Source organism: Chanodichthys erythropterus, chromosome 10 (assembly GCF_024489055.1).
Source record: "Chanodichthys erythropterus isolate Z2021 chromosome 10, ASM2448905v1, whole genome shotgun sequence".
In the NCBI taxonomy this organism is placed as follows: domain Eukaryota; kingdom Metazoa; phylum Chordata; class Actinopteri; order Cypriniformes; family Xenocyprididae; genus Chanodichthys; species Chanodichthys erythropterus.
This window is the reverse complement of record NC_090230.1, coordinates 409,218-432,421: the sequence shown is the minus strand read 5'-3', so window position 1 is coordinate 432,421 and position 23,204 is coordinate 409,218. Positions and strand designations below refer to the sequence as shown.

Below are 23,204 nucleotides of genomic sequence, written 5' to 3'. Positions count from 1 at the left end.
ATGCGAGGCTTAGTGTTAATCTCACGTTCACGAGTGATGTAATGTCTCATTCCTGCACGAGAGACCACGGGCATTTCTAGTATTTTAAGCGGTCAGTCAGACAGAGGACGCGTCGTGGGGTCTCAAATAAATCTGAAGCAGACATTTTGATCTCCTCACTACACACCAAACTACTGACTTCATTTATACAGAACGTCAGGCAATGGAATTCCCTTTCTAACACAGAATGGATATGTTCGCGAGAGATCAGAAGGTAATGGATTTAATATAAAAATTCTCTTGAGTTTTTTTTTACAGTTGTTACAGTGGATATTGTTCAACAATAATCACCGCTTTTATGCAACGGCTCTATAAACAAAAATGTTAACACAGAGTAACATTTTAAACATAATATAGTTAGTCTAATTTCACATTCACGGGTGATGTAATGTCTCATTCCTGGTCGAAGGAAACGGCCAGTCAGTCGGTCAAACACGTTTCCAGCTCAATATCATCATCAGACACAGGGACACACACCACACCAAACACTGACTGAATTCCGCTCTACTCGACAGAACTTTAGGAAATAGACTTACTTTTCTACCAGAATGGATATGATGGCGAGTGATCAGAAGGTAAGTTATCTTACCTCATTCTCAAACAATTCAACTCAACTCGTGAATGCGCGTTGAGGTTTTAACTGTACAAAATGTTTATTTTCATTGATGAATTCACCATTGTTATATTGCCAATACCACATCTAAAACTTGAGCTTTCTGTTTTGATCTTTTTATAGTGAAAACAAAAGCTTTTGCGCAGTAATTATGTTTGTTTTGGCATCCATACACTGACAAATTGTCAAACGGGTGGAGGCTTCTTTCTCCCCCCCCACAGCAATAAGAAAACAAGAGTACGCTGGTTGTCAAGTTTACATAAGATTTCATTTACACATAGTTAGATAGTTAGGCACTAGGAACTATAGACGTCTCGTTTTTGGAATTCATTTTGCCCCAAAACGGAGCGTCCTTGCTAAAACGAAACGGCTGGAAACCATGGATTTGAGGTCCAAGATCAACTGGGAATGATTAAGCATGACACATTCTAACTAGTGCCATGTCTTAAGATAAATGTAAAAGTAAAGACCCCCTTGTTATTTATTTTTTTTTAAACTTGAACTTTGGGCATCACTGGTTTGAATAAGGTGTGGGAGTGGGGGTAGGATCAGGTAATTGTGTAGCGGCCTTAACAAGTCGAAATTTGGCAGGGTGGCAGGGAGTCAGCACAACACCTGTTGGCTCGAGGTCCTTTGCCGATCCTGGGGCCAGTTGCATAAACTTAACTACTATGTGTCTTAAGAACTAGTTTGACCAACTTCCAGTTAACCAAGGGGTTAACAGACTTTAAAAAATTATGACCTGTCTTGTAGAAAACGTTTAGATGACTAACTTTTAAGACTCGTCTTAGCACTTCATGCAGCTGGACTCTGTTCACAAAAAGGTTTTAAGCGATACCAGATGAGGAATAACAAATAACAACTGTATATGCTTTATAAACACAAATTATCACCTTGCATATACATTTTTTTTTTTTTTTTTTTTTTTTTCGAAAAAGACTGACCGTTTCGCTAGATAAGACCTGTAATTTTGACCTTCAACTGTCTGGAGGCCATTGAAGAATAATCCTGGAATGTTTTCATCAAAAACCTTAATTTCTTTTTGACTGAAGAAAGAAAGACATGAACATCTTGGATGACATTGGGGTGAGTAAATTATCAGGAAAATTTTATTTAAAAGTGGACTAACACTTTAATGTGCCTCCACTTGACCATTTCTGTGTATTTTTGGCAGTCAGACAGGTATGTTCAATGTAGATGTTTTGACTGAGGAAAACAAGATACATTTCTAATTTCAAAATTTGTTCTTCAGATATTTCTCTTAAAAAGAAAAAAAGTATCAGCTGTATGCAAAGTGACCTACTGAAAATGTGTACAATTGAACAATTTACGCATGGAGCTACAATGAGAACCTCCATATCTCTGGAATTGAACTATATACAGTAGGGTTTTAAAAATGAAGATTCTAAAAGAAATGTTTGTTAAGAGCCTGAATTTAAAAGGATATTAGGATATATGTAATACTTATAAGTTACAGGCACGCATACTTTGGGGGAAAAAACACAAAATATATTGCAAGTATACTACAGTATATTGCAATTTTCTGCTTGACCTGCACTTCACAACAACACAGCATTGTTTCTGCAAAGACTTTCGGTATGTTGCCTTTGTTACCTGATATGTTTACATTTTATTTGCCGCGAGAAAGTGACACAAGCAAAGTTAGTGTAGCTTCTACTCTTTAAAAAGGGTATCTTGACTGTAGTTTAACTTTTAAACCATTTACCAAGATACAAACTCATAATTCAATGATCTGTAGCTTCACCAACACTAGAACTTAAGTGACCAACTAGTTAATGATAATGCAATCAAAAGCATGAGACAGGGAGAGTGCACTGTGCCAAATCTGTGTAGCCTCTGTTTGGGTGACAATACGTCTTTTTCCCTGACTTGTCCTTTTTTTAAACCTTAAAAGCCATTCAGCTGGGATTTTTAAATTGCCTAAAATGTCCAGGATTTGGCTTTGTTTCGATATTGACATGCTCTCTGCAATACTTATACATTCTATGTACGTGTATTTGCATTGCTTTGACTGTTCTTTGTTGATCTTGCCTTCTCACAATTGACCCTTCGCAAAAAACAACCCCCCTTAGTTACTGTTGCTAGGTCCAACAAGCAATTATGCTCACACGCCACACATCATGTTCTCACACAGTGAAAAATACATCATGGAGCAAAGAGGACACTGACAACACGCCAACAGACAAGACAGACAGGTTACTTTTGGTATGAAGTAAAGTCTCAGCTTTCAAATGTTGTCATTTTTCAGAAATTCAAACAATAGATACAATTTTGTGTCTCTTTAATGTATTGTGACAGATCGCTGTAGTGCCTTAGTTCAAGTGGCATGTGAACTGATCATCTCTTCCTACATGCTATAGCACAAAATAAACATGAATTTTGATGGCTATATACTCTCTGCTTCGCCCTCAGAAGTGGAGTAGAAGGTGGCCTCCTGTAGCCCCCACCCCTCCTAATCCAGTGGTCCTGGAGGACATGACTCTGGTGGTCCAGTGGTCCCTGAGGTCCCTGTCATGGCCAAGGAGGCCATCCCAAAGCCATCCACTCTTCCTTCCTGTTGAAAAAAACAGCATATGCTGGTTAGGTATGTTTTGAAGCATGGCAGCTGGTTTGAGCTGGTATATGCTGGTCCTTAGTTGCTCATGAGCTGGTTTGAGCTGGTCCTGAGTTGGTTATAAACTGGTCCTGAGCTGGAGCTAGTTGCTTAGGACCATCACTTGACCAGCGCATGACCAGCTAAGGACCAACTAAGGACCAGCTTAAACCAGCTCAAACCAGCTGCCATGCTTCAGAACATTCCTAACCAGCATATGCTGTCAACAGGGTTGTCATGGCCATAGAGGCCATTGAAGCCACTCTCACCTGCTATGCCTTAGCCCTCCTGTGTGTCTGGGCCACAGACACAACCCTACTGGCTTCCTCCGCTCCAGCCCCAAATGTCCTCAGAGTCCGCTCTGACAACGAAGGCCGGCCCAGTGCTGCCTGCTCTCCGTAACGACCACGGAGGCCATAACCTGACAAGATGAACTAAATAAAACAAATTACAACAATGCTTGTTAACTTTACTTAATGTATTTGCTATCATGATTATTTTATTCAAGATATTGGTTCTATATTTAGGAGTTTTGGGGTTTCCTATCATTGCTAGGCCGATGATACGCAACTTTACATACCATTTATGCGTAATGACAGGTCTGCCATAAATAAATTAATAGACTGTTTTTAAGATTTGAAAACATGGCTATCCAATAATTTTTTTGCATCTGAATGAAGAAAAAACACAAATTGTCCTGTTTAGGCCTACCAAAAAACTGATCTGAGCACTGTTGATTTGGGTTCTCTCACCCCTTATCATTCTTTTGCTGCTAAAGATCTGGGCTTTATTTTGGACAGCAGCTTAAAATTGAACAAACAAATTAATACTTGTTGTCAGTTCCAGCTTTTACCACCTCCGAAGATTAGCGAAAGTTAAACCCTTCCTAAGTAGGAAGAGTTTTGAGATAGTAATTCATGCTTTTATTTCATCACGGCTTGATTACTGTAATTTGCTGTATCACAAGCTGCCTGTCTCGTCTATCCATAAACTTCAACTGGTCCAAAATGCATCTGCCCGCTTGCTCATGGGCAGTTGAAAACGGGACCACATTACGCCAATTTTACGTTCATTGCACTGGCTACTGATTCAATATCGTATTGAATTTAAAATTTTATTGTTTGTCTACAAAGCCTTAAATAATCTCGCTCCTCAATACCTGTCAGAGTTGTTTACTGGGCATAATTCAGTCAGATCACACAGATCACAGACCAGTCATCAATTACGAGTACCCAGATCTCGACGATACAGGGGGGACAGAGCCTTGGTAGTAGCTGGCCCAAAGTTGTGGAACAAATTGCCTTTATCTATCAAAACAGCGCCCACAGTGTCTGATTTCAAAAGTCTTTTGAAAACCTACCTGTTTTCTTGTGCATTTAACGTCTTGTGAATGTCTATTTTTAATTTTTGGTGATGGACATAGGTAACTTTGTACAGCACTTTGGTCAACCAAGGTTGTTTTAAATGTGCTTTATAAATAAAATAAACTTGAAACTTGACTACGATGATTATTTTATAAAAGTATAAATAGAAATTAATGTTAATTTCTACATATTCTAATACATTTCAGCATTTAAAGAGGGCATATGGCCTTTCACAAAATCTTGATTTTGTGTTCGGGTCTCAGGTTTTCATACTTGAATGTTCAATTTGTTGTTTTTGAATGTTTGTTTTTTCTTGAATGTTGAATGTTTTTTGTTGTTTTTTGTTTGTTCGGGTTTTTTTTTTTTTTTTTACATATTTTTCCACTCCTCTCTTCCAAGTCTGTCTTTTAGTTTCTGTTTCTATGAAGCCCCTCTTTCTATCCACCTTCCGAATGTGCTCTGATTGGTCGGCTGGACCAGTGTGTTTTGATTGGTCAATCTCTTCGAACATGTTTTTGAAATGGCATGCCCCTTACCAACTGCAAGTTTCAGCTTTAGAGGTGTAAACACTTAAAGGTGCCCTAGAATCAAAATTTGAATTTACCTCGGCATAGTTAAATAACAAGAGTTCAGTACATGTAAAAGACATACATTGAGTTTCAAACCCCATTGCTTCCTCCTTCTTATATAAATCTAATTTGTTTAAAAGACTTCCGGAAAACACGCGGATCTCAACATAACACGTAACAGTCGGGATCATTAATATGTATGACCCCAATTTTTGCATATATGCCAGCCCATGTTCAAGGCATTAGACAAGGAAAAGCAGTATTAACGTCTGGATCTGTGTACAGACAAGGTAAGTTAGCAAGAACAACAGCGAAAAATGGCAGATGGAGCAATAATAACTGACATGATCCATGATATCATGATATTTTTAGTGATATTTGTAAATTGTCTTTCTAAATGTTTCATTAGCATGTTGCTAATGTACTGTTAAATGTGGTTAAAGTTACCATCGTTTCTTACTGTATTCACGGAGACAAGTGCCGTCGCTATTTTCATTTTTAAACGTGCAGTCTGTATAATAATAAAAAGTTTGTGAGGTTTTGATTGGTGTAACAGTCATATCTCACAACACATCTTCAAACATATTTGCCATTTACAGAAGGTTTTAAAGGGCTTTAACACTATGGTTGCATGTATTGTTATGGTCTGTTTATCTCTGTGTGCTGTTATTTTTGTCATATTAAGCTCTGTGATGAAAGATAAGCCATCTGTATCGAGCAAGAATTGTGGTCGACAGCTTGTTATTATGTATTGTGTTTCAAGCTATTGATGAGTGATTTGAAGTGAATGCATGTGGTGTTTGTCATCACCTGTGTCCATCTGATCAGTGTGTCTTACACTGCTGATTTCTGAACAACCCTCACATCTGTCACCCTTTTATTTATGCCATCACTATAAAAATGCCATTTTACTGTATTACAGTAAAAAATAGTGTAATAGTGTTTTTTTTTTTTTTTTTTTAATCAGCATAAAGCACATTTTGTATTTATTGTAAGTAGTAAGAATTTTTTTCCTGACATGTTCTTGAACAGTTTTATATGATTCACCCAGAAAGGTGCCCAAATTATTCATACTTTTCACCATCAGACAGAGATTTGTATAATGTTTTTTTTTTTTTATTATTATTATTATTTGATTATTTCATCTTTTTATTTATTTTTTATTTGTTAGTTGCCTAGCTAAATAGGTTTGCTAAATAAATGAATTGGTAGTCTTTATTTAATGGTGAATCAGTAGTCTTTATTTAATGTTGTGTGAGTAATGCAATACGCTAATTGTGACAAAATTAATATGGTTTTCAAGCATTAGCTTCACTGAATACAGTGGATAAAAAAAGTCTACACACCCCTGGTTAAAGCTGGCTTTGGTGATGTAAAATTTAATCTAAGATAAATCAGTGCCCGGTTGCATAAAGCACCTTAAGTTTTTCCCTTAAGTATGACACTTAAGGCGTGATTTCCCCTTAACTAAGGGAATGACTTAAGGGTGTTGCATATAATCTCTTAAACTGTTCTCTTAGGTAAGGGAAACCGTTAAGTGTTTAACGACAGCATCCCAGGTTTTGCCGTTAAAAAATTCTACTGTTGCCATGGACACGTTATTTGTTAATACGTATCGTGGTAAGTTTTCACAGAAAACAACATAATATGGATAAGGAAAACAAAAAAGAAAACCAAATATGAAAGAGACGAGAAACTCAAATTGATTGTTTACTCAAAATTGAGATTTCTGCCGTCATTCACTCACCCTGACACCCTCATGTCGTTCCAAACCCATAAGACTTTCATTCATCTTTGGATAACAAATAAAGATATTTTTAATATTCTCTCATCATTTATGTCCGTTTATTGAAAGACATCCATATGATTACGGCTGTGTCGGAAGCTCAAATGTGCGCGCAAGAACCAATGAGGTTTGTTTTTGCGTGTGATGCACGCATGTTTGCGCTTCCGTTGACCATATAAGATAATAAGATATGTTATATTTCATCAATGTTTATGTGAATAAACCGCTAAAGTACAATTTGTCTATCATATAAAGCGGCCGATCGTGGCACGTTATACGACTTGGATTGATCCTGCTCACTCTGTGTAACACTTAAGGTGAAGTTTTACGAACCTTACGATATACTTAGGGAAATGAAGGTTAAGGGGCTTTATGCAACACTTACGCATTACTTAAGTGAAAAATATATACTTAAGGGAAATTCTTAAGGGTTTATGACGTTTCGCCTAAAGAAACCCTTAAGTAACACTTAACGGTTATTTTCTGCAACACCCTTAAGTTTAAGGGAAACATAAGGGTGATCTTAAGGGAAAATTACACTTAAGGTGCTTTATGCAACCGGGCACAGAACTTTTGCACTTTTAATGTAAAAATTCCAACCTATGCAAACCAAAGTGACATTTCAGAGGAAAAAAAAGAAAAAAAAAAGGTGAAATAACTAACTGCATAAATGTGCACACCCCTCAACTAATACTTAGCTGAAGCACCCTTTCATTTATAGCACTCATTTGGATAGGAGTCTATCAGCTTGGCACATCTTGACTTGGGGATATTTTCCCAATCTTTTTTGCAAAAATCTTCCAGATCAGTTAAATTGTGAGGGCATTTTCTGTGAACGGCCCTCTTGAGGTCCCTCACAGATTTTCCATAGGATGCAGTTCTGGGCTCTGGCTGGACTGTTCAACATAAATCTTTTACAGTTGAAGCCATTGTTTTGTTGATTTAGATGTGTTTTGGATCATAATGTTTCCATCCACTTACTTTTTATACACATTTCGTGATATTGCGTAAAAAAAGCTGGATGGAATCACCAAGATGCACATAAGTTCTAAAAATGCACATAAAAAAAAAAACGTATGTACTCAACTGAGTTGGATAATTTTTTTTATCCGAAATGAAAACATGCGATGGGAACACTTTTACTGAATAAATTAGTGACTAAAGTAATTTCCTCTACTGCTATTCTGTGAATACTTTATATTTTTCCTCTTACCTCTCTCTCTTTCTTTTTTTTTTTTTTTCCAGATGTTGGTGGGGCCACTGCCAGCAGGAAAGGGTGCAGCATGTCTGACATGTAAAGGGATCTGCTCTGGATTCCAGCCACATTCCTGGAGGTAATTTATTCTCTTGACTTAAGACGAAAAAAAGAGAGGAAAGGGCTTCCACGCCTGCCTCATTTATCTGGATGTGTATGTGGAATACTGGATTAACTGTATGTGTGTGTGAATTGTGTGAGTGTTTCTATCTGAATTCCCATAGGCTCCATGTTTTTCAGAGTGTCATGACTGACATCAAGCTTTGGTGTTTGCTATATTAATCTGTCTATATTAATTATGTGATAATTATATAATACTATGAATATGAAATAAACCCCAATGATGGCTCTGCAATTAAGCCAGTTGTAGGACTTTCCTGAGGCCTGTAGCAGTGACTATTTGAACAAAACCATGGTTTCAGGAGTCGTTTTGATTTGACAAAACCAAACAAATCCAAACCAGATTACTACTACACTGCTACTACTAAATTTTCCCATAGCATCAACGTTATGATGCAGCGTTGAGTTCCCTCAGTAAGGGAACATTCAATATATGCAAAGAGTCAATATTTACAGTGTTGACCCTTCTTATTCATAACCTCTGCAATTCTCATAGGCATGCTGGATATCAGCTTCTGGGACAAATCCTGACTGATGGTGAGCCATTCTTGCCTTATTAGCTCTCAGAGTTGATCTGAATTTGTGAGCTTCTCTTTGTCCACTCAGTTTTTTTAGGATTGACCACAGGTTCACTATGGGATTAAGATCCGGGGAGTTGCCTGGCCATGGATTCAAAATTTCATGATCTCCGAACCACTTCATTATCACTCTTGCCTTGCAACATGGTGCTTCATCATGCTGGAAAATGCATGGATCATCACCAAATTGCTCTTGGATTGTTAGGAGAAGTTGCTCTTACAGGACATTTTGATACTGTTCTTTATCCATGGGTTTTTGGGCAGAATTGTGAGAGAGAAACTCCCTTGGATGAAAAACAATCCCACACATGGATGGGCTCAGGATGTTTCACTGTTGGCATGACACTTTCTCGATGGGGCTCTCGATGGAGGTAGCACAGACCGTGATTTCTTTAGGACGTGGAGATGGAGGAACAGGAAACCCGGAGAAGCAGCTTGAGAAACCGTGTTCGCCCCAGTTCAGGATCTCGCCCATGCGCCAGGAGATGGTTGGGCTGTGTTGTTCGAGCCACAGGCGCCCTAGAGCCACGTCAGCGGTGGATTCCTCCAGAACCAGCAGGTGGATGTCCTCGACATGAAGGATGCCAACGCGGAGTTGCAGTAGTCCAGCACAGCGGCTGATCTTCTTGCGGCCTAGGGGCTTTCCGGTGATAGAGTGGGCTTGTTAGATACTAGGCGAAGGCGAGGTTGAGAGCTTGAGTTGACAACAGAGGGTCCCGGAGATGAAGTTCCCGGCTGACCCTGAATCGAGGAGCGCGACAACTGGAACAGACACATTTGCAGCAGTAAGGTTTACAACAGTGGTGAGTGGTTTTATCTTGAGTAAGGAGGGAAGGATGGCACTCATCAGAGGTCTTGGAGGGCGAGTTGGGCATGCAGAGAGTACATGCCCAGGAGAGGCGCAGTAGAGGCACAAATTCAGGTTCAGCCGTCGCTGTCGTTCAGTGGGGGAGAGCCGAGAATTTTCTATTTGCATGGGTTCGCTGGCTGGTTCTGGGGAGCTGACGGGTTCGGACCGACGGAGGAGATGTTGAGGAAGTGGCTGGCCCTGGTGCTCTTCGAGACACAACTGCATACGAGTGCCTACACGGCGAGTTGGATGAAGCGTTCGAGGGCGATGTTGTCCTCGTATGCAGCGAGATGCAATCGCAACTTCGGTTCCAACCCCTGGCGGAAGGAAGTGATGAGGGCTTGTTCAATCCATCCACTGCTGGAGGCCAGAGTACGGAACTGCAATGCATAATCACTCACAGTGTTAGATCCTCGTTTCAAATTATAGAGTTTCTCACCGACTGATGAATCCGAAAGGGGTTTTCCAAAGACTTTGCGGAAATGAGAGACGAAGGCAGAATATGATTTTACCACGGGGCCTTTCTGAATCCAGAGTGCGTCTGCCCAACGGAGAGCTTTTCCATGTAGCTGTGAGATTATGAAGGTGATCTTAGAGGTGTCTGTGGGGTAAAGTTGCGATTGCATCTCCAGGACCAGCTCACATTGCAGGAGGAATCCGCTGCAATCCTTCGCCAATCCTGAGTAGGGCGCCGGCCTGGCCATTGGACTGTTGTGCAGGGTTGGAGTGTGAAACGAAGAAGTGAACGAGGAAGCGGCGACAGGTGCTGGTGACGGTGACGGTGGTTGTGGTGAAGTGAGTGCTCGGCGCAGCGTGCTCACGAGCTCCTGGAAAGGGTCTGGTTGGCTCATGCTAATATCCTGTCGTTCTTTGCTGGTCCAGTCTTCTGTTACGGTACAGACGGCACGGAGGCAGAAGTAAAAGCAACTTAGGTTGTTTATTGAAATTCAGCAATGAGCAGGTGAGTAAATGGTGGATAGAGAGTTCAATGTGATGATAGGGAATTGATACTGTACTTTGTTGTTTGTAGATTGAATTCGTGGTTGATGAGGTGGAGAATGGCAGACGAGGAACACTCACACACACGGAGGGAGGAACACAGGAGGAAGACTGGAGACACTGGAGAGACTGGGATCGCTGGTAGCAGGTAAGTAGCAGGTTGGAGTCCTTGAGGTAAGTATACATGAGTCTGTATATCAAACGAGACCGGACGAGAGCTGTGTCCCAATGCAGGGTCCGCGCACTTCGAAGTGCATGAAAGGGGTGGAGTTTTGGAGTGGAGGGTTGCCAGGTCTGCGCAACAAAACCATCCCAAAAGTAGTCTAATCACAGCACAAGTGTATAAGTATCCCAATCCCAGACATGGCAACAATGAGCCGAGCGTCGTTACTAGCGGCTGTGTGACAGACATCTGACAGTTGACGTTTATGTGTGCATTTTAAAGTTTCTGACTTTCTATTGGGTTTTGACATGCTCCACTGCCAGCGACGACGGGACACTGGACCAAAATATGTATGGTTAAACTATGTAATGTTAGTTTTACATCGTTAGCAACTAGTTAACCTTGTTTGCTTTTTATGTTAAATTATGTTAAATTTATGTTAACTGTGAAAATATATACATTCATATTTATACATTTACTCTGTATTTAAGTCTGAATTTAAAGTACAGTACTTCAGGATTTTATTCAACTGCACTCCATCTCAGTCGTTGTTTATGATGTTCAACCTAAGTTCTGTTGTAAACAGTTGTAAAGGTACTTTATGTAATGTATAGAACGATTTATTTTAATGTAAAACTATTTAATTTACATGATGAAAAAAATGATTGTATATGTTGCATATGTAAAATGTTTCATGTAAAATTATAAGTTGCATAAAAGAAATAAACAATGAACAGAACAATTCTTTTATTTACAGACGTGAACATGCGTAAAAAAAATAAATTATCGAACAGAAATTATAGTAATTAGAAATTACTCTGGCTAATTTACAAATAAATTACTTCACAAACATAATGTATAACTTATGCATTTTATTTTTAACTTGCATCACAAAAATAAGCTGTACAGAAATTAGGCTGTTTCATTGACAAAGTGACATTTAAATAATATTTATATCGACACATTTTATGCACTATTCTGTTTTTGAGAAAAGTGAGGGGAAAGCGGCCTTTGAAGTGCGATTCACCGCGACGCGAGGAGGCATGACGTAATTCGAGAGTGACTTCAAGTGCACCCTCTCCGTTTCCCAGTGGAATGAAGCGCCGATTTCAAGACACTTCGTGGTCTACACTATCCCACAGTTCATTGCGCGCCAGTGACGACGAGTTCTGTGTGAATTCACATAAATGTAAGCAATGCCCCGTGTTCACCAATATCTAAATCAAACTGTAATATCTGGTTTTCATAAATACAGTATTTGTCTCTGAGATGGAGTGCAGTTGAATAAAATCCTAAAGTACTGTACTTTAAATTCAGACTTAAATACAGAATAAATGTAGAAATATGAATGCATATATTTTCACAGTTAACAAAAATTTTACATAATTTAATATAAAAAACAAACAAACAAGGTTAACTATTGCGAATGATATAAAACTAACATTAGGCCTACATAGTTTAACCATACATATTTTGGTCCAGTGTCCCGTCGTCGTCGGCAGTGAAGCATGTCAAAACCAGAAAGTCATAAACTTTAAAATGCACACATAAACGTCAACTGTCAGCTGTCTGTCACACAGCCGCTAGCCATGTAACGACACTCGGCTCATTGTTGCCATCTCAGGGATTGGGATATACACTTGTTCTGTGATTACACTACTTTTGGGATGGTTTTGTTGCGCAGACCTGGCAACCATCCACTCCAAAACCCCACCCCTTTCATGCACTTCGAAGTGCGCGGACCCTGAATTGGGACACAGCTAAAGACTGTGTGTTGGAGTGTGGACATTAGGCTTGTTTGAGATGAGCAAATTCTGCGCAGAACCGATCACCGGTGATCACCGCGAGATGCATGCCGGTTAGAAATGTGTCCGAGGGTGGTCCGCCTTGCTCTGATGTCATGCTGACATGTGTCAAAAACCTCTCGCGAGTGCGAGGCGGACGTGTCGGATTCTGCAGTCGAGCGCAGTTCCTCTCCACCGACTGCGCTGACCAAAAGCACGATGGGAAACGACTTGCTGACGACATAGCTTAAAGCTTATTGGTTTAAACAACCGTGATGTATTGATCTCTTTTAAAAATGTTTGATTTTAAAACACTAACACCATGATTTTACGCGTATAAATTATGTGTGAATATTCAAAAAGTCTCTGACAGTGCAATCTCTCTATGGGTTATGTGATTGTTATCATATTTATAAAAATATATAAAAACATGTCTGTAATTAAAATAAAAATGATTGATACACACATCCTTTGAATGGAAATAAATAACAAGTACTTTGGGTGTATTGTTCATTATGTTTATTTTCATATAAAAGCAACAGAATGTAAATTACATCCAGTTTATCAGCAACACAGCGCACAAGTGTGAATCCCGCGATATCCACCTTTGATCTCGCAGGTGTCTGATGCACTACGAGAACGGAGAATTGTCCGTCTTGCCTGCACTTTTTTCACTCCTCCCCTCACTGCAGCCGCCTACTCTCGGCTGAACTTCAGGCGAGGCTAGGCGCATCTCAAACAAGCCTAATATAGTGCTGGTGATTGCAGGGATGATGACGTGCAGGTGGCGGTGATTAGAACTCCGGTGATTGAGTGCGTGGGTATTGCAGGGAGGTGGAGCCTGACGTGTCTGTGACACACATGGACAGAAGGGTTAACACACATGGGTATTGTTAACTGAAAGTTTAAAATCATTGCACTTTTTGACATTAGAAGGAAATTAATAAAATTTCAGTTTTGGAACAATTTAGCTTAAGAAAGTTGTGTTTCATCCATGCATTGATTTCCAACAAACAGGCAGAGAGAGTCGAAGAGGAAGAAATTAGATTTATATTATCTAAGTGCTAATATAAATCTGGGTGTCATCCACATAACAATGATAGCTCAGGCCATACTTCTGAATAATCTGCCCAAGAAGCAGCATATAAACACCAAATAAAACAGGAACCAAAACTAACCCCTGAGGGACACCCTGATGCAGAGGCACAGTTTGAGATCTGTTAGTACCCAGGTAAACAAATTGGGAGCGATCTGCGTGGTAAGATTCAAACCAGTTCAACAATTCCAAACAGACCAAACCACCTACATAATCTGTCCAATAGTATATTGTAAAATATAGTGTTGAATGCAGCACTAAGCTCTAACAAAACCAAAATGCCACAAGCCCCAAAATCAGCTATAACGAGAAGGTCATTCAAGACCCTGACTAGAGCAGACCTAAACCCAGATTGAAAAGTTTCTAGTAGGCTATAAAGATGGGTTTGGAGTTGGCCAACAACCACATGCTCAAGGACTTTTGCCAGGAATGGTATGTTTGAAATTGGTCTATAATTGAACATATCAGCAGTATCACTCCCATGTTTTATAAGAACTGGCATAACTGCTGCCATTTTTAAAGTAGAAGAGACAATCCCTGCATTGAGTGAAGCTTTGACAATAGCAGTGATGTGGGGTACAAAAACTGGAAGACAGATTTTCAAAACAGTTGTAAGGAGGGGATCAAGTATGCATGTAGTTGAATTAATTAAAACAAGTTGGAAATAAAATCAAAATTAACAACATTGAAACTTAAAAAAAAAAAAAAAAGGCCAGGGAGATTAGGAGGATGCAACTCAACAAGTTCAGAAACATCATCACAGCTAATAGTGCTGTAAATATTCTCAATTTTAGATGAAAAATAATTGAGAAATTTGTTACACTGCTCAGTGGTGGAACAGTTGATGTTACTAGGAGGTTTAATAAGATTATTGACTGTTCTAAACAGAGATGTCACTACTAATAATAGTAGAATAATATGCCACTTTTGCAGTTTTGAGAGCATTGTGATTCTCATCTGATGTTGATCAAACATTGATCTATGAACTGTTAGGCCAACTTCCTGCCAAAAGCCTTCATTTGGCATAGTTCAAATGTATACCAAGGAGATGATCTCTTAAAAGAAACAACATGTTTTTTCAGAGGGGAAAACTCATCCAGAATAGATGTAAAAGCAGCATTATATTTGTCAATAGAGGCCACAACCGGTAAGTCACCAATAGTAGGACTAAGAAGTCCAAGATCAGTATCACTGATTTTCCAAAAACAGATAACATGTTTTTTCACAGTCTGCAAAGGAGGAGGGGTCAAATTGAATGTGAGGAGTGTAATGATTTTGGATTAGCCTCACACAAGGGCACCACAAATGTAGTGATTTTTGGTCTTAAATATTAATATTAATATTTTGTATTAATATTGAGTCAGATGATTCCTTCCTATATTTCGGAGCACCATCCTTATTGTCACCTTGACAATAAAGAACATGGAAGATTGTTGACTGAATTGACTAGAATTTTATAAATTATCATCAGACCAATCTGAAGGATTTAGTGAGATTTGGGCAAGCTTGTAGAACCTTATCAACACAAGAATAACAGTTTGTAATAAAAATTAATTTATTAACAAAAAGATATACAAGAGTAAAATATCACACTCATTAATTTTACTTAGGAAAATGACTACTAAGAAATAAACTACTAAACTAAGAATAAACTACTAAGAAAATTGAAACAATAATCAAACAGAAACTACAAGCTACTACACAAACAGACGTTAACAAAAATGAATGCCAAGTAGATGAGCAGCGGATTGGACGAAGCAATGACTGGGTGACTTGATTTGAAACTTGATTTGAATTGGTTGAGGTATCACATTTCAGTCTCAGTAGGTGCAATTGCATTGGCTTTTATTCCAGGTGCGGTTTCCAGTGTGTGTGCACAGTTTCCTGGATGAGCAAAAAGACATATAGGACATGTTCCTTACAGTATTCCTGTCCATTTTTGGTGGTTTCAAGCCAATATGTATAGAAACTGTCTTTCTTTTGGAGTATTTATTTGTTCTTGCTATGCTCTAGCTAGAATCTGTGGACCTCACAAGGAGTGGTCCGTGTACTTTTGAAAGTCGAAAAAAAGTTTTGTTTTGTAAAATTGTTGTTTCTCCCACACTTTCCAGAGCCATGTCTCTGAAACATGATAATAATTGACTTGATTTCCACCCCTCACTTGTGAGGGGTCCAAAACTGCCGCATGTCCAAGAGAATGCTATACTGGCAGCAAACCAGTATGTCCCGCTTCGTCCAGCGATAGTGATATTGGAGGAGCAAATTCACTACTTATAAGCAGCCCACTATGAACACAATTAACACATTAAGCTTTTTCCTTGAAAATAAAACACAGTTATGAAGAAAACGCTTAATTCATTAAGACACTGATATTAAATGACCAATAAGATATGCAGACAAGCAGCCAGGTCAGGCCGAAGGCAACGCGCTTTCAGCGTTCAGCGTTATGGAAAACTGTTATAAACGGTTAACATAAAAATATTGTCCTTCCACTTTGTTTACGTTGCTGTTGTCTTAGCCTTAGATGCTGTTGATGACAAGACTGTTGATGTGCGAGAAAATAGTTTCTCCCTGGATGTTGTTTAGGATTAAGTCACATAAAGCAATAATGTCCCAGTGATGCGCCCGTAACGCATTGCTTTCAATGAGAATTGAGAAACATTTCATGTCAAACCTCCACTAGGTTTGACATGAAGGCAAAGGGCATGGGAATTTTGTCTTCATGAAATTACATATTGGGGTATAATTTTGTCATCATAACAAATGTTGGTAATATTTTCAATTTGAACAGCATAGCTATAAAGTGACTCCTAATCCCAAAAAATTTCTCAATATAAAACACAGAGCCAGACGAAAAAGTCACAGTAATTTAAATTACTATTACGTATATTACCTTCATTAATATAAAACAGAGTAAAAAGCAAAATGACGAGATTGAGACCACAAGCGGGAACTTGATCATGTTAGAGCACTAAACAAGAGGCTAGCCTATAGGACTAAGGTTTAGAAATGTAATTTTTAGGTTAAAATATAAATGTAAAAATAATAATAATAATAATTTAATGAATGAAAATTAATCAATGTCATTTAGGCTGGCTCTTGAAGCGAGTCATTGATGCCAGAGGAAAAGGCAGTAGAGGGTGCTGTAGCGTCTGTGTGTATGACACAAAACACTGGAAATTAAATGTAGCTTTTTTACATATAAAAAAACATTTTAACAAAATAATAATCTTCCATAAGGAAAATTGGCTTGTATCTGCTAATTCTATTCATCAGTGTTAAAATAAAAAACAAAGAAGTATTTTCCATATTTCATTTCTGGTTTAAAAAAGGAAAAATGAATGGACGCAAAAGTACACGCACCAGGAGTCCATGGCCATTCACACCTTGGACTCAGGCATGGAGGGCTGAGGTGAAAAAATGTAATTCGAGATGAGATTAGCATTGATTTATCAATGGGCTGTTGATGTCATCTTTCTTGCCCTCCACCTTTGGCAGTCCTGATTACAATAGTCATTTAGTTGTCATTGAGGGCCCTATCACACTCTTGTCTTAAGGATGTCTGTTGTGAAGCTCTGGTGCCATCATGTCTGCTGTTTACTACAGGAGCTTGTGGTCACTTATATAAACATCAGTACACTCAAGTTGATCAATAATTACTGTGAGTAGTGTTAACACATACCTTGTGTCACTTTTACATGATTTATGTAATTTTTATTTTAATTCTCATAATTCTCAGACTGACAGTTGTCAGATGTCAGATGTCAGGACATATGTCAGGTAATATATGACCCATGGTATTACATTGTGACGTGGCTATGTGACTTCCTATACCAGTGGTTGTATGACTTTGTTGTCTGTGTGTTAAAAACAGATCAAACAGGACAGACTTTTGACTTTTGATAGGGTATCACATCTCTCACCCAGCAATGATGTTGTATGGTTTATTCCTTCCTTGTCTGCTGGCTCCTTCCAGTCTGATGGTGCAAAAGGTGTCATGTCTGTGACCGTGCTTTCTTTGATTGTGGGTTGTCTTAAAAAGACACCCAAGCCTAGTTTGTGTTATGTTGATACCTCACCAGGAACAGTAATGGCTGTTCAATACAGTATGTTAATTGATTCAAAAATATTTGGGTCCAGACAATCAGATAGACAATCACCCCCCAAAACAACAATGGGTATATCCATTTAAATAACGTGTGTGTGTGTGTGTGTTTTCCTTACACATGGCAAAATAACTTTGAAAAACAAACTGTTTCCTTGAATCTGTTGTAATGTTAGTGAACTCTAGGTGTTCTTGGCTTGTTTGTCCATATACGTTCCCCATGAATTTGCTTGACTTAATAAAATAATGGGTTAAATCATCTTCTTCACTTGAGATCTTTACATTATTTTATTATATACAATAATACAATAATAAATACATAAATACAACTCCTAACTCTTCGGTACATTCAGACATAACATCCAGAACTTTTCTTATTATTACACAGATTGGCTCTTTGGTGTAAACACACATACTCGTCACATCAGAATACCATGAATTTGCCAGGCCTCTTACGACATCCATTTCATTTTGAGATTTGTTACATATTTGGTATTTGATTGTGTTTATAGTGTGCAATATAACATGTGTTCATGTTTCGCGTGTAAAAAAACACAGTATTTTTTACATAATTTACTTATCTGTATACCGCTGTTTCCACTGTCATAAAAACGGGCTGATGACTTTCTTGTTCTATGAAGTCCCTCCTTCAAAAATACGTAACGAGTTCTGATTGTGCCAGCGGTTCCTGTGTTATTCAACAGCTCTGCGCGCACCGTGCACGGAAAAGTCACGCCTCTTACCATAACATGGAGATGCATGCGCTCAGTGTTATTGTAAACATGTCTTTAATTTTACCCTATCAATTTGAGCCAGAATCAGACCCGGTGATTGAACTGCGGGATGAAAATAACAGCGTTTCGACGACATGGCGACAAACACACTCTACAAACGCAACTCTTGTGTATTCCTGTGGGCGGAGGTTAGTCAAAAAACTGTTTTAGTGACATCATTAAAGAAGGAAGTAGAGGGATGTAGTCCAAACTGGCCGTTCGATGTAGGTGACTTCTGTTAAATAAAATATCTCGCTTGGCATTGAACTTTGAGCTTTAAAATTTTACAGATTTTATTTATACTCTAACAACAACATTACACACTAACTAAAGTTTGAAACATGGGATCTCGAAGAACGGGACCTTTAAGCAGTGTCATTTTTATTAACTCCTTTTTCATTAACTCCTATGAACACAATTGACCACGCTCAGAGTATAGACTTTACAAACTGTACAAATGTACTAAAACAAAGAAAGAAAATAAAAACAGCATCATCGACTAGTGGTAAAAATGACATTTACAAATCAACAAACTTCTTCTTTATAGCTTTCCTTATAGCTAATTGTTTTTTCCTATATGCCTTACAACACTTTAGTAGTAAATCAATGTCTTTAATTGACTTTTGTGCAAAGATGTATAAAGATTGTGTTTGATTTTATCTATAGCCTTTACAAGGGCATGTGACTTTACGGTTCTTAATGTGTTTGCATTACATCAGTGTGGCATAGTCCCTCTAACAAATCTGTCAGAATAGCACAAATGTACAAAGATTTTTAGCACATAAAGTAGCTTTGTTTGAGTCAGAGAAGATGCTGATAATAGTTGAAAACATAATGTAATCTTTCACCTCAAGCGGGATGTTGAAAGAAATTATTCTGCAGACGTTAAAGACCTTAGGAAAATCATTTGAAATGCTGGTTTATCAAAAGAGAACATTCAGTCATGCATTCAAAAAAGTTTCATCACACATGCTTTCCCATGTGAGGAAAAGCATAAACTTACACTGTTTTGTCTTCACCTAAAACAAAACACATCCCAACTGTAGCGAAAATTAACTCAAAGGGGAAATATTAATAATTATTCTTAACTCATTATGATTATTAATTATGATTAATTATGAATATGCAAATCCGTTAATCAGATTAACTGGACATAGCTACATTAAAATTAATATTAAAATCAGTTAACCTGTTCGTCCAGTGAACGCTCAGTGTTGATTGTTTATTAATTCTAAGAAATTATAATTTCCAAGTTATGGAAAAATAATATTTCTTATTGTACTGTACTACTCAGAGCACGTAGTCCGGATCTATCACTTAAGAGGCAATTCATTAGCAGACGGAATCAGAACCAAACATGTCATGTGCACAATCTTTTATTAACTAACTCACAAACACATAACTAAATTAACAAACACGTAACATAACATACACAAAGGGTCACATACACAAGTCAGAATGAGTAGTGATAGAGTTGAACCGGAAGAGATGCTGTTACTAGAGCTACATGAAATGTCAAAGGCAATCTGGAAAGGACTTATCAGTTTCTTTTAGCAATAGCAAAGGTAAGTCTTTACAAATCAATACTAAATCGCTGTTTAGCATTAAAATGTACGATACTTGCAAGATGCCTTTAGGCTGAGGAGCGTCGGATCTGCAGGTTGAGGATAACTCTTGCGGTTATCGTCTGAAGTTGTTGCCAGTCTGTTGGGTGATGAGCACATGGCTGGGTGTTGTAGGCCGGGGGCCTACCAGCCTTGCGGCCGGGCCTAGAGAGGCCGGTCGCAAGGAGATTTGTTCGGTCGTCCAGAAGCAAGGAAGAAGAGAGGGAGTGGCACTGTTTGCTAGTTTTTAACCTCTGGTCAAAGTCACACCTCTCAGTTGTTGACCGGACCAATGAAGATGTTGTAATTCTGGGTGGCAACACCCCTCCTGTCAGGGCTTTTACAACCCAGAAAGATTAACAAGCTGAGTTCTTGAATCAGAACTATTAAATATTCTTTTAATACTGATGTGTTGCACAGGTATGGATGTACCGCATACACAAGCATTTAAATCTTCCCGCTACGAATGTATAGACACTGAACATGGCATGATTGAAGTTACCGTGCAGGTCATAACATTTAACAATCATCAAACATGTAAATACAATCCCCGGGGGATGGGGACAGACTCCAGAGTGAGCTTAAAACTATTGGTTAACTAACCAATAATTGTGTCTTGATTTGCCTCAGTCATTACACAACCAACAATAATGTGAATAGTGTAATTTGTTATCTGAACAAGATGACTAAATCTAGTGGAGTAGTAAAAACGGCATTTGAAAAAACACATTTAGAAAACTTGTAACAAACTTAGAAATTGCTCATCAATGACTTTTCTGTAGTCTGTATTTATTATAAACAGTGCTTTTCTTGGTGATTTGGGCTCTTGAAGTTTCATGGTGTTTTGTGTACACAAATTTTTTTAATTTTATCTTCGGGTTTACCAGAGCGTGGTATGCTGTTTAATAACCTCAAACTTAAAATATAAATGTGCAGCTTTCAGGGCGTTACTTGGTTGTGATTCATCATAATAGTTTTAAGTGTAAAACAGTGTTACTTACTTTTCGTGTTGATGCTTCATGTGATCCCATATCATAGATAGCTGGAAAGTTGCACTTACAGAAACATCAATATAGTATTCAAACACTCAAACAGAAAGGTTATCACTTAAGTTCCTCATTTTCATTTATTCCTATAATGAACGTTGAGAACTCTCAAAGAACAGTCTTCACCAAAAAAAAAAACAAAAAAACCCCAAAACAAACTAAGCACGTTTCCAACAAACAACATGTGAACAGCGTCATCTGCTATCTGAACTAAAAAGTAGTGGAGTAATAAAAAATAAAAAAAACACCACTTACAAAACCACATTTTATGTCGCTGTGATAGAACATTCCGTTACTTGTTCAGTTACTTGTACATGTGGGGTCATAGACTCATAGAAGATGGTAATAGTTAAATTCCATCTCTTTAATTTATTTGCTAGATGTTGATGTGCTAGTTAAACAAAAAAAAAAAAGTGTAAAAAACATTGAAATGTAATATTCATATTGAAAATATTGTACAATTGAAAATATTGTGTTATTACACATTGAAGCATACTCTCAGTTTGAAAATGACATCCATTTGTTCTTTTAGTATGAATTTTGTCTGGATCACCCAACACAAAAGTTTTGTGTTCTGACCTCACAAAGATAACACCTAGATTAGCTTTCTAGAGCATTGCGTGTTTGTACTATATGCTTAAACTTAGTGATCAACATAATTCCTTTTGTGTTTGTTAAACACCTCAGGTAAATAATTTGAAATGTAGTTTTGTCAAGTTTCATTCATACATTTAAAAGTTTTCTATGTGAAAATGATGTGTTTGCTACAAACACATCCAAAAAGTTTTACTCATGTGTTTACTCATCGTGTGAAACCACTCAGCTACATTACTATTACTACTAATATTAATAATTTACAAAAAAATAAAAGTTTTATTTAAAAACAATTGACAACATGCATTGTTTTTTGCGGCAAACCAAACAAATGTATAAACGTTTAAAGACACACACATACACATACACACACACACACACACACACACACACTATAAGTTAATTAAAACTAAAACGTTTCTTATGTTCAAACTTTTTATTAGAGCAAATGTTATTACAAGAAAATAGATTACAAATGTAACATTTTTCCCATTTTGAGACTTAACCTAACCATAACACATAACCGTAAAAAAAAGAAAAGAAAAAGAAAATAAATAAATACAATATATACTTAATACAATATACATATTATATATATGAATTTATACATACAATCATATATTAACTAGGAGGTATAGTATTAAGAGACTTGAAGTAATCAATAAAGGGACCCCATTTATTAAAGAAATGACTTTTCCTAGAACATCTTACTTTTTCCAGTTTAAAAAAAAACATGGTATCCACTAGCCACTGGGAGGTTGTTGGAGGAATATTAGATTTCCAGTGGAGCAGAATACGGCGCCTAGCTATCAAAGAAGTAAAGGATAAAATATCTAATTGTTTTGAATTAAACTGAGACCAGATTTTTGGTATCCCAAAGATTGCTATAGCGGGGCAAACACCAATTCTAACTTTTAACACTTTAGACATAGTTGTAAAATAATTTAACCAAAAATTTTGCAACATAGGACAAGTAAAAAACATATGACTCAAATTGCACAGAGAAGCATGACACCTGTCGCATCTGTCTTCAATATTAGGAAATATTTCAGATAACCTGGCCTTGGAAAAATGAATCCTGTACAGTACTTTAAATTGTATGAGGCCAAGATGTGCACAAATTGTACTGGAACGTATTCTGTCCAGTGCACCCACCCACCAATCCTCTTCAAAAGTTTCACCCAATTCTGACTCCCAAGCTGTTTTAAATTTGTCAATATAACAGTCATTTAAACCTAAAATACAACCATAA

At 37.7% G+C, this 23,204-nt stretch overlaps 1 protein-coding gene across 2 annotated transcripts in view; it reads left to right on the top strand.

Moving 5' to 3' along the window:
- Positions 1-140: 140 nt before the first annotated feature.
- lmcd1 (LIM and cysteine-rich domains 1) overlaps positions 141-23,204 on the top strand; it is a 259,560-nt gene continuing 236,496 nt past the window's right edge. Inside the window, exons 1-3 of one of the 2 annotated variants that reach the window (XM_067395758.1) lie at positions 173-253; positions 555-614; positions 8,231-8,319. In XM_067395758.1, coding sequence (XP_067251859.1) covers positions 588-614; positions 8,231-8,319 — 116 coding nt within the window. In that variant the 5' untranslated portion in view covers positions 173-253; positions 555-587. Of the gene's footprint in view, positions 254-554; positions 615-8,230; positions 8,320-23,204 lie in introns of both variants that reach the window. The other variant, XM_067395759.1, reaches the window with a different exon arrangement.